This window comes from Crocodylus siamensis, chromosome 15 (genome assembly GCF_052110815.1).
Source record: "Crocodylus siamensis isolate JL-2025a chromosome 15, ASM5211081v1, whole genome shotgun sequence".
Taxonomy (NCBI): domain Eukaryota; kingdom Metazoa; phylum Chordata; order Crocodylia; family Crocodylidae; genus Crocodylus; species Crocodylus siamensis.
Genome location: NC_143409.1, coordinates 24,458,711 through 24,475,677, shown reverse-complemented (window position 1 = coordinate 24,475,677; position 16,967 = coordinate 24,458,711). Strand labels below are relative to the sequence as shown.

The 16,967-nt window shown below is 45.1% G+C and overlaps 1 protein-coding gene across 1 annotated transcript in view; it reads right to left on the bottom strand.

Annotated features, from left to right (window-relative positions):
• UNC13C (unc-13 homolog C) overlaps nucleotides 1-16,967 on the bottom strand; it is a 524,308-nt gene that overhangs the window by 350,163 nt on the left and 157,178 nt on the right. The window contains exon 7 of the mRNA XM_090029216.1: nucleotides 8,327-8,546. Coding sequence (XP_089885342.1) covers nucleotides 8,327-8,546 — 220 coding nt within the window. The remainder of the gene's footprint in view (nucleotides 1-8,326; nucleotides 8,547-16,967) is intronic.

The window sequence follows — 16,967 nt, the reverse complement described above, 5'->3', positions numbered from 1 at the left end:
GTACTTATGTGGATGTGGTGTTAATATTTGTCATAGATCTATAATGCTGATAAAGTCAAGCCAAAGATTATTTTCAATCTTTAAACTCAAACTTATTTTAAATATACACAACATGAGTACAGTAAATGAGAAATAGAAAACAAAAGTGCCTATCAGACTTCCATGGATATACACTAGGCATATATTGGGCCCATCAACAATTACAGGAAATAATCCAGATTCAGAGATGATAAATCATATATAAGTCATTTAAATTCTATATTAATGACTAAATGGAAAGTAGCAGAACTGAGTAAAAGGAATGCATACACACACAAGCAGGCAACAACAGATGAATCTGCTAGGTAAAACAGCCAAAATCGAGATGTAAGAAAGTGCAAGTTTAAGATATCCTCACACACACAGCTCAGGGGGTTGTTGTACATTTAGCACATTTTTACTGTACTTAAAACACTAGCATTACATTCAAGCAGTAAGCACATGCTAAGTGCTATCTAGTGTAGCAAAGTTAAGACTTTTCTGGCGAGGAGTATCTCCAGATCCTGCTACTTCACACATACTGAACTAACATCTAACTGTTCCACAGACATAATAGGATCAGAGACTAGTTGGGGGGAGGAGGGAGGCTGGGACTGACTATCAGCTGTTTGTCAGCCAAAGCCCCTCCATGGCATCTGAGTAAATTTAAATTCCACTGTGGTGGGGGGCTTTGACTAACAGTTGATTGTCAGTCCCAACCCTCCCACAGTACCAGAGTCTTGAACCTGCTCCAGTGTAGTGGAGGGACTTTGACCAACAGACAGCTGACTGTCAGTCAAAGCCCCCTGTGCTGTGGTGGGAGGGTGGGGACTCTCCTATTCTATGCCTCCACACTGGATCCCATGTCCTGTGGCACTCTGCCTCCATGCTGGACCCTGTGTTTTACTTAGCACAGGGGCAGGGAGGACTGTGAGACTTGGATCTCACCACTCCCTGCCTCTGTGCTGGTCCCTGGGTCCAGTCACAGAGAGAAGTAATGTGGGACCTGCTATGGAAGCAGGGAGCCCTACGGTTGGGTCCTCAGTCCCAGGTCCCCTGATGCTCTCTGCCTCCACCAGTATTGTAGCTAGGAAGTTTGGTGGTTGGGGCAAGCCCACAGCAACAGCCCACTCTCTCCTCACAGCCAGATCGGGGGTCACACGACCCCTGCCTGGGAGCGCATGCAGTGGTGGGAGCTGCCCTCCTCCCCACCCCTGTGCCATCCCCAAATGAGCTGCTCCTGTTGGTACCCCTTTGCTTTGGCACCTGGGGCAGTCGTCCTGCTTGCCCCCCACCTTGCTATAGCACTGGCCTCTAAACAGGGTCCCTGGGACCTGCTGCAGAGTCAGGGAGCAGCATGGGATTGCTCCAGTGCATCCTTAGGCTGAGACAAAAAATCTCAGCCCTGGAACTGCACTGAAATCTTGAACTGGCTCTGATGCCATCCCAGGGCAATTGGTTTATTTTTGGTCTGAGCCCTGAGATGGTATCAGAGCTGATTCAAGACTCCAGTGTGCAGTATAAACTATATCTAGCTAGTAGTAAGCATTAATGTGCAACAGCAGAGAAAGCTTTCTGAGTTGTGTTAATTCTTACTATAATCTAAAGTGCTAAGTGCCCCATGTAAAAAGACCTGAAATCTTACAGAGTACTGATAACTTGGGCCATTTGTAGATATGATCACTGTTTTCTAAGATGTGTTAACTGATTCACATCACACAGTTTGATTCAAATTTCAGTTCAAATTAAGGGTTAATAGATGATCAAGGTAGTTTGCCCCCTTCTTCACAGACCAGTAGCCCATGTGCTTGGGCAGGGCTGGGGGCCTAGTCAGGACACTGATACTTAGTAACAGTGAGGTGTTCTTGGCACATTTGACTTTGTAAAGGTGTTACTTTGTGCCTGATATCCTCTGTTGCATTCCAAAAACTCAGCTGAGTTTCCTTTGTGGGGTTTAATATATGCAGTGCTTATCTGCATTCCTAAGGAATGCTTATCTGACTCCCTAAGGACTGGTTTTCCTAAAAGCAACCCTGTATATACAAGTTAATCAATACAGTTTAAATTGCCCAGTTTGGATTGCCCTAGCATGCATTAACTTTAATCCTCATTCAATGAGGATTAGTTAATTTGGACTGGAGCTAATTTTAATTCAGACTACAGATTATTCCAGATTAAACTTAGAAAAATGTAACCTTTATAAACAGCCTTCCAACCTAAGTGCTTAAGCAGTTTCATTGCTTTCCATATTATTTCTTACTACAGAATGACAGCAGATTTGTTCAATTCTTAAGCCGTTTCACAAGAAGACATCTCTGTGACCACTCTTCTCCCTAAGTGGTTTCTGTTCAGAGGTTCTATGGATCAAATAGGTAAGACTTGCATGAGACTGATATCTGGGGGCTGAATCTTAGATCAGTGATTTTCAACCTTTTTTTTATTTGCAGATCCCTAAAAAAAAGTTCAAATAAAGGTGTGGATGCCTTTGGATTGTAAGCGTGGGTATTCACATACTTTTGATTGATCAGAGTAATCTTTTGTGGACCCCTTGAACATAATCTGCGGACCCCCAGGGGTCTGTGGGCCACAGATTTAAAACCAATGTCTTAGATCATTTATTTCTACTGAATTTACTTGGCTAGTGGCTGAGCAGAACTTCTTTCAGTATCAGGGCTTCTTTGAACTATGACTCTCTCAAGGACCAGAAACCAAGCCACTAAAAATAAATTCTGTACATCTGAGAGCTTTTTCCAGACACCCCAGGGAGCCCTCCGTCCTTACTCTAGTGATTTTCAACATGAACAAGAAAAAATAGACTCGAGCACAGGTGTCCAATGTAGAAATGGAGTCACAAAGTTCAAGCCTGAATTCAGGTCTGAAGTTACCCAAAGTTAGGTGTAATGTTGTTAGTCTACACAGAATTGTCACTGTATACTATACAATCTCCATTCTAGGAAGTTTTCAAGACCAGGTTAGAAATAACACTTGTCTGAAATGTTTTAGAGAGGAATGCTCTTGCCTTGAGCAGGGGGTTGAAATAGATATCCAGTTGAGGTCCCTTCCAGACTGATTTTTTTATGATAGTGCTATAGAACAGGTGAACCGTGCCAGCAAAATTAACATCTCTGTCACATTGAGCTTCTAGGATAAAAAACAGTCCTGCACTGCCATTCAGAACAGACACTGACTGGCACATCATCATAGCTACTGGAATGACTTCACAGAAGAGAGATTTTTAGATGATGCTTGCTAAAGAGGAGGAGGGAGGTTGGCTAACAACAACTAAGAGGTTCTTCCAAGCACGGGAGAAAGGTATTGGGTCAAGAATACAGTGCAAGTAGTCATTTGACTTATAATGTCCTCTATAATATTTCATGCTGTTTAATATTAGACTGAAATATAAGAATATAAACTCACTATTGCAGACAGAGAATTAAATCTAAGATTTTATTCTTAAATATGATTAAAATGTTTCTAAAATATTTGCCAGATCATGCTACCTTCACTCTGTCAGATGTAACCAGTGAGGATTTCCTGTTCCAAGGCAGAAGAAAAGGATTTAGTCACTCAGAAGCCCCTCTCATCCAGAACCAGGAAGAGAACTCTCTTAGGCCCAGGGTGAATACATGTACATCATATCTACATCATTCCCCACAGTGCTAATCATTTCCTGCCACTAATTAAATATCCTGATACTTTTCTTTGTGTTATTGTACAGCATACAGATTCTGGAATTAGTAGCAGGTTGGAAAAGCCCCAGCATAACTCTATCAAACCCAGTAATAGCAAAATTTCCTGAAGAATGTATGGAAGCCGCTTCTATTAGTCAAGTCAGTCCCAAGGCTGGTGCAACCTTTGGGGCACTTTAGATGCAGTGCATCACTGGGGATTCTTTGGGCAAAATGACCTGGTGGCACTCTTCTCCACTCTAGGTATGGATGGCTGTTGACTCACAGAAAGCTTATCTGCCCTTCGATACATCTTGTTTTTAGTCCTGCTGCATTTCCACATACCCAGGCTAGCCCAAGTGGGGGCACCAGTTTAGTTGCTCACAACCTGACCATAGAACAGGCTGTACTGGTTTACATGGTACCAGACAGCAGACCAAGAGAGTCCTGGCTTGGCAGGCAGCTTCTACTAGATCTTCCTAAAACCATGCTGACATCATGCAATCTGCGAGAAGCATTCATAGCTGTTAATCATTGCTGAGAGCTGTGCAGAAAAACTGGTGTAAGCAACTCAGGATGTGGGCAGAGGCAGGCAAGATTGGAGCCTGCGGTTTTTGGGGGGGGGGAGTTGTAGGGGGGATGGTGGGTCTGTTGTCCACCTGGGGTTGGAGTGGGATCAGGAGGGCTAGAAGAAGCACATCCTCAGGTCTGGGGCGAGCAGCTGGGCTCTCCCAATCCCAGAGCTGGGCTCTCAATGTATGCAAACGTATGATAGATTGGGTTAACTCATTCCCAATCTAAGTTAGCTCACCTCATGTGAACTAACCCAACTGTAGTTAGGTTGATTTAAATGTAATGTCTATATGTACCCTTAGTCTACATGGTATAAAGCATGATTTTAGAACACAATTTACAAGCAAACTTGCTCTTTCTGTTTAGTGAAACTATGGTAGTGGAACTACTAAGGGTCAAACACTGATGCTATTAGTATAGTTTCAACCATGAGGTGGAACCAAAGTTAAATATTCTTTGATTTGCTAATTCTCTGTTGCACGACGGTCCCTTTGAGTTAGAACAGCTGACTTGTTGTGACTCTACCTGGCAAAATGGGAATCCCCAGGTGGTACAGAGCTCAGAAGAAGCTCTCTGCCATTCCTCATCACAGTCCTAAAGAACATGATTAAGAGAAGAGGCCTGCCTTGAATACCTATCTGTTGCAACAATCCCTCAAGGATATGGCAAATGTACATAAGGCGGAGTAATGATAGGGACCAAAATAACCTTGGTAGGCCCACAAAGTTGGAAGAACCCATATTTACTTCTTGCATAGTCATTTAAACATTTGTAAAGTGAGTGCCCAGGGTAATAAAGCACTACCAAATTAGTCTCATTTGGTATGGAGAGGAACACCAAGACAGGTTGGGAGAGCAGCCCAAGGGGGCCACAGTTAATTAGGTCAGAAAGGATATTAAGAGGGGAGAACTAAGGGGACAAACAGAGGGCTTAGCTTAGAGACCTAAAGTATCAGTCCTCAGTAATATCCCTGAATGAAGAATGTCACTATCTGATGAGGGCTTAGTGGGTTCTCAATCAGGAATTCCATGCAGTCAGAGTTCTGTGGAGTCAGAGCCTGCCACGCAACTTGAACAGTCCTCTGCAAAACATGGCTAATTTCTGGCTTCCCAGGTGGTAGTGGTCCTGTGGGATAACCCATATTAGCAGGGGGCATTTGATTCAGCCTAATCATGACCACAGGGTCAGAAGTGAAAACCCCAGAATCTGCTAGAAGGATTGTAATAAAAAGTGATGTCCTTTAATACTGAGTAGCAGGTTTAGGCACTGTTCATTGATACTTATTTTTTATTTGTGATGAATGGGCTGAGGCAAGTATTTGAGATGAGACTGAATGCAAACTCTGCTTTTGGGGTTGCATCCCTCACAAGGGTTGCATCCCTCAATTAGCCAATAAGTGCAACCTCCTGCTTACACCATAATCTGTTGCAAGGAGTTTGGTTTCTTTATTTGGTTATCTATGTCAATGAAATGTCCCTTTAAGTTATTAACTGAGCTCCATCTGAGCAAAGAAAGAATAGACATTAGTAAGAAATTGAGTGACTTGATGTGGGAAAAAAAATCCCCACTGAATGCAGCTCTTCCTTCTGATTCAAGGCTGCTTTTTTTCAAGATAACCTTTTTTTCTTTTTTGGCATTACTTTAGAACAAATACATAATGTTCTGAAACTTTTAGATTGCATGACAGAGATAGAGATTATTTCCATCACTGGATCATTACAAATAAATATTTACTTCAGAATAGAATGCATTTGGTACAGGTATTCCATGGGGATTAAGATTTTTAAATCAATAGAAGCATCAATGCTGCATAAAAGCCAAATGGAGTCCAAAGTCATTTTAACAGACAAAAGAGAAAGTGAGATGTAAATTACAGTACATATACATGTACTGTGTATAGAGGCCTTAGTGTCACCTTAAATGGATGCAATTTGTTATTTTGAAGAAGAGATACTTTTTTCTGCCTTATTTTATTTTGGTTTCTTCTTTTTTAGATTATTTTCTCCTGGGCACTGCTGTAAAAAAATAACCGCTTTAGAAAAGTAGTTCAAATTTTTAATTGCCTCTATATTTTTGCAGGTAAATTTGAAGACCCCTTCTCCCCCCATGTAACTGTTGTATAACATTTATTGTATCAGGCCACATATATTCACTAAGATTCCTTTATTACAACCACTTCAAACAGCAGATTTCTCAGCAGGAGAATTCCATCATTTTTACTGCTGATGCATTCACATGTATTTATTACCATTAGCCTATCTTCAGTGTAGCCATGCAAGGAGAATTGTAATAAGGTAACATGACTGCAGAAAGTATATTACTGTGGCTATAATAAGTATTGGCAAAATTCATTTCATCTTTATCCTGATGCTTACCTATGTTTTGGATAACACAAACCAAACAAGGAATTATTTATGTAGTTTGAATGATTTTTGGTGAGGTTGTTTGTAGGAGAAAACAGGAATTGTGTTGGGGTCATAAGATATTAATTGCAACTAAACAGAAGGATCAGCAGACACAAATGGCTAAGAGAGTCAAATGACCAAGACAATTTATCAACGGGTACCTCATAGTTTTCTGGTTGGGTCCTAAGCTCATGTGAGTGTCACGGAGTCACATAGGTGCCCCGTGACTGTGAGGGTGATTGGCAGAGCTGCCAATCCCCCAGGCAGCTCAGGTGCCGGTTGTCAGGGTGACCAGGTGAGTCACGTGGCCAGAAGGGGGCAGGGCCAGGCCTTTATAAACAACTTAGGCCGGAGCCTGCCTCACAGTTCCCTTCTGGCTGCCGCAGGAGCAGGAGCTCTGCGGCTGAGCTGAGCAGCCCGAGGCAAGTGTGGCAGCCTTACCATACTAACCAGCTGCGATGATGCAGGGAACAAGATCGCCTTCAAGGGCAGGTAAATTCGGAGGACCGGGTGAGGCTGTTGGGGAGCGAGGAGGCCTCAGCGGGGCCCCCCCAACAGCTTGGGGGCTCCGGAAGTTCGTGCCAGGGAGGCACAGGCCCCAGAGGGGGCGAGGCCCCAGAGGGGGCGAGGCGCAGGGTGCGCGGTATTGGGCCCCAGAGGGGGCGAGCGGGGCCCCAGAGGGGGCGAGGCGCAGGGTGCGCGGTATTGGGCCCCAGAGGGGGCGAGCGGGGCCCCAGAGGGGGCGAGGCGCAGGGTGCGCGGTATTGGGCCCCAGAGGGGGCGGGCGGGGCCCCAGAGGGGGCGAGGCGCAGGGTGCGCGGTATTGGGCCCCAGAGGGGGCGGGCGGGGCCCCAGAGGGGGCGAGGCGCAGGGTGCGCGGTATTGGGCCGCAGAGGGGGCGGGCGGGGCCCCAGAGGGGGTGAGGCGCAGGGTGCACGGTATTGGGCCCCAGAGGGGGCGGGTGGGGTCCCAGAGGGGGCGAGGCACAGAGGCGATAGCGCCGGCCCAATGGCGCCGAGACTAGGGCGGCGGTAAGGCCAGCCCAATGGCGCCGGGAGTTGGGTGGCAGTGGCACTATAGGCCCTGTGGGGCGCCTGGTGGCCGAGAGGCACCCGCAGTGATAGCGCCGGCCCAATGGCGCCGAGACTAGGGCGGCGGTAAGGCCGGCCCAATGGCGCCGAGAGTTGGGTGGCGGTGGCGCTATAGGCCCTGTGGGGTGCCTGGTGGCCGAGAGGCACCCGACGGGTGAGGGACAAGACAAACGTCCCCCAGAACAGCTGCGAGGCTTGGGGCATGCTGAAGGGGAGGTTTGGAGGCACACGTAGCCCTTAAGGCGGGGCGCAGATAGACACCCCATTGTGGAGTAGGGACAGGAACATCAGTACCATCCAGAAGGGAAACAGGCAGCCTCCATACTATATATTAGTCATCAAAGTCATGGCGGGCGAGATTCTGAGGGTGCTACGTTCACCCTAACGTGACAGTGAGTGGCGCTAGGGAGTTTCACGGCCGCCCCTATCGCCCGCTCTCTCACAGTGAGACAGAACCATTCCACCGACTTCTGAACATCTGGCCCTTCACTTCAGTTGGCTTCTATCAGCATATACAGTATGTCGGAAGACATGAAACATTTAAAAAAATCAGCTGTCATGAAATACTCACTCTGCAAACAGTCAGCATTTAGGAGGTCTTGGCACTTCTCATGACATTTGACACCACATTCAGTGCATCTCATGCCTTGTCTAGCTATGCCCCAAAGGAGACCTTCACATTCATAGCAGTATGTGGGAGTTGTAGCTGTCCACACTTCAAAGTTGTGAGGAGTGGTTGATGACATTGGATAGATTAGAGCTTGCAATGTCTTTCTGAAGACGTGCATTTTCTATTGGGTGGATGAAAAAAAAATCAGTAAGTCATTAGATAGAAATGTTGTTTTACATGGGCGTGAACTCTGGCTAAAATATATTTTGTAAGCATTACAAACTAGGTGGATCAGAAGCCAAGGGGATTCCCCCCCTCCCCCGGCTCAGTGACTGGTGCCTCCTGGGTCTGGGGGGGGTGGGCATCCAGGGTCCCCCCACAGGCAGTCGCCAAGCTGGGGGGGTAAAGGGGGATCCACCACTGAGCATATGGGGAAGCACCCCGCACACTTCATCCATCCTACTATCTCAGCATGCATGAACTGCGCCTGGTACCTTGAGGTATGTAGAAAAAACATTTAGAGCTGTGTCTATGGGTGAATCGCATTGAATCTTCAGGTTTGGATTTGGCTGAATTGAATCAGGACAGTGATCTGAATCAACTAATCAAATCTCTGTCCCTGATTTGGGCCAAATCCGAATCCAAATCTGAATTGAATATGGCCTGATTTGCATACCCCTATTACAAACTATAAAAATACATATATAAAATTACACATTTATCAGCAAAATCCTTATTTACTCATTAGCTAGTACTTTGAAGAGAAATGGTACCGGATGACCTAGTTTAATTGATTACAGAAACAGCAGTGTTAAGATACATTCAGCCAGTCAATTATATTTTCAATAAAAAGTGCAGAATATTTTTTTTGCTTCAATAGCAGAAATTAAAAAATTCATTAGCATTATATTTACAGATATTTTACACAATTACCAAATACAATACTTTTGAATATTTATATATTTCCTATGGATGACTATATACACTGCACAGAATGTATTTTTCTTATATGTGAAGTTTAAATTTTTATTATATGTAAAGTTTAAATTATTATGTCTCCTTTAAATTGCATCTGTGTATCATCTCCCTCCAGAATCAAAGTGGGCTGGTTTTAGAGGTTTCATTTTTGTTATTTCCCCACAGTACGGTACCTACTGATTTCCATTTAAAAATCAAGACTGTTTTACTCAGAAATAGGCGTAGAACCAAGCCAAACCCCAGACTTGAATACTTATATCTTGGTCAGATGTGGCTCAGTCTCCAAACTTAATCACGGATAACTAACTCCAGTAAAAAATTACCAACTCTATACCAATTAGTACTGCAAACAAATGGAATTGCAGTTCATTAGTGCTGAGAACAAATTGAGGACTGACAAACTAGTCCCTGGAGGTTTGGCATATAAAGCATGGGCTTAGCATTCCCAGCAGTGTTCTATTATGTTCACATAGTTTTTCTTTCAGATCCTGCCAGGTGCCAGGTGCTTCCAGGTCTAACTAAACAGAGAGTTTAACAGCTCCCAGGCGGTGCTTCGCACTTTGCCTGACTAGGGCCTAACTTTGTTTCTATGGCTGATGGAACCACACGGAGAATTCTGATCCATTTCTTGTCTCACTGGGATGTGAAGGAAGATCAGTTAGCTAGGAGGAAGCAGTAGGGGAAGCTGGATGCGTCTGAGGGTATATCTATACAAGAATCTATATATAACATATTTAAGCAAATCTAAGATGACCCTGAATTTAATATAACCCTTCAATTATTAGATTCCACACAAGGAAAAAATTTAATTTGGGATTATTTTTATAAACAGACCTACTGACAACAACTATAACAATACCTGTAAATCATAAATTGAACATTAGCTTCAATTGAATTCAAACATGAAGTTAATTTAATCTATATTAGGTTCTACCCAGAACCTGATAAGTGCTACTCCTTTCTCAGACTTAGGACTGGTCACTCTCACATACATCCTCACTCTCACATGCCTCACTGCTCTCAGCTTCTCCCTCAGCTTCCCACAAAAACACCGTCTTCAGTTCCATCCATGGCATTAGATAGGGGTGTGTGAAGCGGGCTCTCTTCGATTCGGCTTCAGATTTGGCAGAAATCCAGGACAGTGATTCGACTCATTGATTCAGATCACTGTCCCTGATTCAATTCAACCTAATCTGAATCTGAAGATTCAAAGCTGATTTAGAGAATCAGCAATTCAGACATAGACACAGCTTTAAAAGTTTTTTTTTTTTTTTACATACCTTGAGGTAGCAGGTGCAGCTTGTGATGACTGCGAAGCTGGGGCACGTGGAGCACGTGGGGAGGGGGGCCTCCATGTGCTCGGCAGCAAACCTGGGTGCCCCCCCAGACCCAGGAGGCACCAGTTACTGAGCTGGAGGGGGGCTCCCCAGCGCGCTCCCCAGTGGACCTAGAAGTGGACCGAAAGTGCTTCTGCTCCACTTCTGAGTCTGCTGCCAAACACACGGGGGAGCCGTGGGACACTCCATGTGCCCCTGCATCGCAGCCCCTGCTACCTACAGATTTGTAGAAAAAACATTTAAAGCTGTCTCTATGTCCGAGTATCCAAATCTTTCTGAATCTCTCCAAATCGATTCCTAGGGTTCTGACATGATTTGGAGAGATTAAAGGGCCCTTTGATTCTATTCAAGTTCAGAGATTTGGCTACCAAATTGGGCCAAATCTTTGCTGAATCAAATCAGGGACCGAAGCTTCACACAGCCCTAGCATTAGATATACAGAACTTCTTGAAGCCTTTAATAATGGATTCTAAAGAGATCCTTCCCAGAGTTAGAATCTATTGGCAAAGTAGTGCTATGGTTAGCTTCTTAACTGTCCCACCAGTTGTAAGCTCATGGTTCTCTGCCAAGAGCCAGTCTGACTACTGACACTGTAAATGGTCCTGAAGGGGCTTATTCACTAGGACATCTAGTATTTGGAGTTGAGATGTAATACTAACATGTCTGACTACAACATCAGACCAACTTTTACTTTCACGTCTGGTCTTAAATACCCACTCAAGGAATCGAACACTAACATTCTTCTTTTCTTGAACAATGCCCCAGGTCTCCACTTTCACACAACATCTAACAAGTCATTCATCAGTTTGCTCGACGTTCATCTCTATTCCAGGCACCTAACCACTATTCCTGCTGGCAATTTTTTATTTTGGCAGAGTTTTGCATTTCAAAATCACATGGGAAAGAAATTTTCTCCTATTTGCCAACACTGCTAACATCACTGTAACCCGTGACTTTTCATTTCCTGTATTTCTCATACAGAGATCCTGGTTTCCTTTGTTTAAAACTCCCAAATTATCTGATGTAAAATAAATCCTGGGACTAGGGCCAACAGCCCCCTAACCCCCTGCTGCCACACATAGGAGGCGGTGGCTGCTGCAGCGAGAGCAGAGTACAGAGCCCCTCTTCTCCCCTTCCCAATGGATCAGCAAGAGTGGAGCCAAGCAGAACCCATGGGGGTGGGGGAGGATGCAGGCTGCTCACTGCAGGGCTCCAAGCTCCCTAGCTCTGCTGCACTTTCTCTGGGACCTCCATGGTCCATTGGGTGGGACCTGGCACAAGAGGGTAGAGAAGCTCGGTGCTGTTGCTGCCACCACTACCACTGAGAGCCCTGCACCATGGTGAGGCACCTAGAGGCAGCTGCTGAAAGAGACTCAGCATGTGCTGACCAGAAAACCTGCCTGCTATGGGGACAGTGTCTGGCTGGTGCCTGCTAGGTTATTTTGAGCTGTGTGTGGAGTCTGTAACCAGAGAATGCCAAAGCAACGCAGCACATGCTGGCAGGCAACAACTTGGAGCATGGGTGCCAAATTTGTTTTTTGCTGGTGGGTGCTTAAAACCCCTCAAAAACCAACCAAACTAAAAACCAAACTGGTGCTTTGCTTTTAACTTGGTGCATTCCCGCGCTGAGTCCCATGTATGCCCAGAAGAGGCAACATGTTACTTCTACCCAGCTCTGCAGCATCTGTAAAGATCAGGCACTTCAGTGGGGGGTTTTTGGTACCTTTATCTAATAGCTGATCGAATCAGCTTTAGCTAAAAGCACCAAAATGCCCCACTGAAGCACCCAATCTTTCAGATGCTGCAGAGCTAGGTTGAAGTTGCACGCTGCTTCTTCTGGTAAAGTGTCTTTTTTTCTTTTTTTAAACATCTGCAAGCAGTTCTGTGGGTATTGAGCACCCACTAATTTTTTTGCTCTCTGGAGCAGCCACAGAGTCAGTGCCTTGGAGTGATCCTGCACCAGCTGGGCAACACTACACAGAGGGAAGCTTGGGTGCCCTCTGCTGGCTGGCTGTGCATTTTCTGGTTTAAGGTAAGTTGTATAAAATCATAAGGCAAGGCTTAATTTTCCCCATGTCAAATGGGAAACCTGCCCCGCTAGTCTTATAATTGAGTATTTATGGTATTAAACCAGGTTGATAACCTTTTTAGGCTGCAGGATGAAAATGCAGGAGTCATTCCATGACCTTTGGGTTAGAGCGGCAGGAGCTAGGGCCTGGCCGCTGCAGCTCTAGAAAGTGCTTGCTGCCAGGCTTCTCCCCATGGTGGCACAGGGGAAGCTCCTACTGCAGTGGTTCCCAAACTGTGGGTCATGACCCCAAATGGAGTTGCAACATCAGCAGACGGGGTTGTGGGGGTGGAAAGCTGTGGGTTGGGAACAAGGGGCCATGCTGAGGAAATGGGGCCATAAATGAGTTCATGCTGAAGAAAAGTTTAGGAAGCACTAGCCTACTGCCACCACTTCTCCCTGCAGTAGACAGGGAAAGCTCCTACCACCACTCCTTCTTGCTGTGGCAAACTGGAAAGCAACCACTGCTGAAGCCCCCTGCTGCCTAATGCTACCAAAGCCCACATCTGTAAGTTAATTCAAATGGCTGTATGGACCAGATCTAGTCCATGGGCCATAGGTTTACAACCCCTGGATTAAACTATCTAGCTGAATTATTAGTAGCAATGTAATCAGCACAGCAAAGCTCAGCACTAGGTGTCTGGAGGCTGTGGAAATGCTCAGGTGGCTAGATCACAGTATAGGTGCAGCACCACAGAAACCTGTACTAGAAGAACCTGAGCTAAGTAGTTTAAACCCACACAAGAGGCAGTGAGTACAGTGACTGCAATGTAGGCATACCTTGACTGATTTTAAGGCACAGTAAACAAAGATAAATGAAGCACCTAGAAAACCTGGTGATATGCTAATTTAAAAAAAAAAAGAACAAAAGCCTTGAAGTTTAGGTAAATTGGAACAGATCAAAAACTATAGCAGGAAGAAAGGAGAAATGGATTTTTTTTTAATTAAATTTATATATTAAGTGCAACTCAAAAAGGGATCAGGAAGAGCTTTTCTCAATTGAAATTTAAAGGTGAATTTCTATTTTTGTTGATGCTTTAACATTAATGCTATCTCCTGCCATCTCATCTTCAGTAAATGTGCAGGTAGAGAAAGAGTGTTAGAACACCAGATAACATTAAAAATGAGATAATGTTTATGTGGCTGTGTCGCAGTGCACTCAGGTGCCCCGCGCCTGAGAGTGGAGACTGCTCTAGGGAGACCCCTAGTGGCAGAAAGGGGGAGGCTCAGCTGCCAGTCACCAGGGCTGCACAGGTGCTGGTTGCTGGGGCAACTGGTAAAACCAGCTGACCAGGAAGGGGCAGGGCTTATCCCTTCTTAAGCCCAGGTAGGAGGCCAGGAGGGTAGTCCCTCTCCAGCAGCTGTGGGAGTAGGGACTCAGCTCAGACAGACAGGAGGAATCTGGCCATGAGAGCATCCCCTGGTCACTGTTGAGGTTGGTGGAGCCCTTCTTCCCCCGCCCCCTCGCTCTCTAGTAGGGAGTAGATTTTTGTTTGACCAGACAGTCTAGTTTTTATGTTGTAGCCCAGGGGCTTTATGTTTTATGTTTACTGTTTTGACCGGGCGAGGCTATTAGGGGTGGAGGAGGCCTCATAGGAGCTCCACAGTAGCATGGGGACTCCTGGCACCAGAGAGGGTGCAGCATTGTTAGGGGGCGCATTGGCCCCAGCCCAGAAGCCCCGGAGCGAGAGGGGGCAGTAGGGAGAAGCCCCGGCACGAGAGGGGGCAGTAGGGAGCCCCGGAGCTAGGGGGGTCAGTGAGAAGCCCCAGAGCTAGGGGGCAGCGAGGAGCCCCAGAGCGAGTGAGAGAAGGGGGCAGCGGGGAGCCCTGGGAGTAGAGAGGAGGGCCAGAAAACAACAAGGCCCAGGTCAAACCATGTCACTCCATCTGCGAGGCTTGGGCTGCGGTGTACAGGAGGAAAAGGAGCCGCAGGTAGCACGCCCTGTCACCGGGGAGCGGAAAAATGGGCAGCCTCCCGCTGATTACAACCATCTTCTAATCAAATAAGAGCAAGGCGTGGCAGACGAGTAAGCAGGTGTTTGGCCCATTACAGGAGGGTGGAGCCACTCCCAGAAAGGCTCCAATATTGATACTCCTGTCACAGGCTGCAAATATATTTTACTTATAATACTTGAGCTATTCCAACAGTAAGTCGATCCATATTTTTCTGGTGTACTTGTCTAGACCTTCAGTTCATAGTTTGACACAAGTAATGTAATTTCATGATAATTCTGTGCTACTTCAAATAAAATATCACCCCTGAAAATGTATATTTATGAAATAACCACCTCCTAAACTTGGGTATATATCTGCCAGTTCATTTATAATTCAATAGTTTTAACTTGTGACTTTTGGCTTAGGGATTCTCACCCCAGTGACTATGATAGCAAGGATACCTTTCACTGTTAAATTATTTCAGCCAGACCTTCAATTAGTCGGACTTTACTAAATGTCAGTAGCGGAGAACTGGGTGTATGAGGGGGCAAAATTAATACAATGAGGAAGAAAATCTAATTACCTGAACAAACAACAGAGTACTTCAGAACAACTGCTAGAAATAGCCTCACCTCCTCCTCTTCCTGTCACTTTGTTGTTTCCCTTCACATTGTCATATGTGAGTTTCTTGTCACTATCTTTAATGCCCTTCATCATAGAGTCTTGTTCTTACACGCAGACTTAATTTTTCATTAAAATACTGCCCCTTTACTTCTGTTCTGTCACCAATGCCAATCTCAACTGCCTGCTTTTCTAACAGGCTAGGGACAGAAATTACACCTAAACCAGTATAAGTTATCAGAAGCTGTTTCAGATCTGTAGCACAAAAAAGTTCAGTGAACATAAACCACTTTCAAAAGGCCAAAGCTAGTTTAAGGTAAACCTGGATGGATGTAGTATCAGACTTAGCTGATTTTGATTAAATTGGTTTATGGAATTTGTGTCTTAGACGGCCTCCAGGTTCATGTTAACTCACATTCCCCCAGCATCCCAGGATACTTCACACCTTCCCCACAAACCCCACCTCCAAGGGTGGGTGGGCTAGGCTTGGCACAAGCTGTCTGCTCCAGTTGAGCAGGGAGGGCTGGCTCTAGCTAGCATCCCCCAGATTCAGGCATGTGGCTGTGTTTCTGGCATCAAAAGTGAATATGTATCACTTGCTTATCAGCTCAACCTATGCAGTTTAGACCAACTTGCAAAGTTTGAATCAATTCAGCCTTGGGCTTTTTGATTAGCTGTACTTAGCCACTAACTTCCTTGTGTTTCCTGCCTTATACTTGGGAAAGCTGCCCCATTCACATGAATAAAGCCATTAATTTATTCTCTGTAGAGAATAAGCTTCTGACAGTCATTGGTAAACAGCCCTCAACTAGAAACCACTGTTTCAACCAGTTTATGCCATTACACCTGTCTCTGCTTTGACCTTGACTTCCACTATTTGCCTGTTTGTCTGCTGCATATTATCTGACTGAGATCTGAGGACTATTTTTGCACAGCTTGTACATTACATTGCCTAGTACAATGGGGCCCTAATCCCTATAACTGACCTTGATTGTTATTTTAACACAAATCCAAATAACATTAATAAGAGGTGTTCAGTAGCTAGGTGTAAAGAAAATTTAATCAATTATTGTAATTCCCACAACACCTAAGTTAGCTATACAAGAGAGAGTTGTTAGCAATGATAGTCTTTAGTTAAACAGAAGGCAGGGCAGGATGGCACCATAAAGCCAAACATTCAGAATTCAGATTCATACAAGTCTGGCAGAAATTCTCTTCAAGTTTACAACCATGTAAGCCAAATAGCTTCAAGACTCTTAGATACAAGGCTACAGAATCTGAACTATTATTTATAAACTGAGAACAAAATTTGACCTAATGCATGTGACTAAAAACATTTGACTGATTCTCCAGTGGTCTTAGGCAGTGTTCAGAACACCAGAAAGGCAGCAGGAGGTGGCTTTTTATTTTTATATCTTTTATAACTTTGATACTAGGAGCTGCTTGTGTCCTCTTAGATAGTCAGCCTCTGGTAATTCCCCTGAAAGCAACCTCAGGGCTGCTCTAACTTGCATTGGCAGATAACAACTCCCTAGGAGTTCCTCTGCCAGCCGTGACCACTGGAGCAAAACATGCCTCAGTCTTCCCCTTCCCAATTCCCTGAATGTTCCTTTTACAGTTTACCAAAGTACAGAGGGTAAAAAGAAAACTTCAGAGACAACTA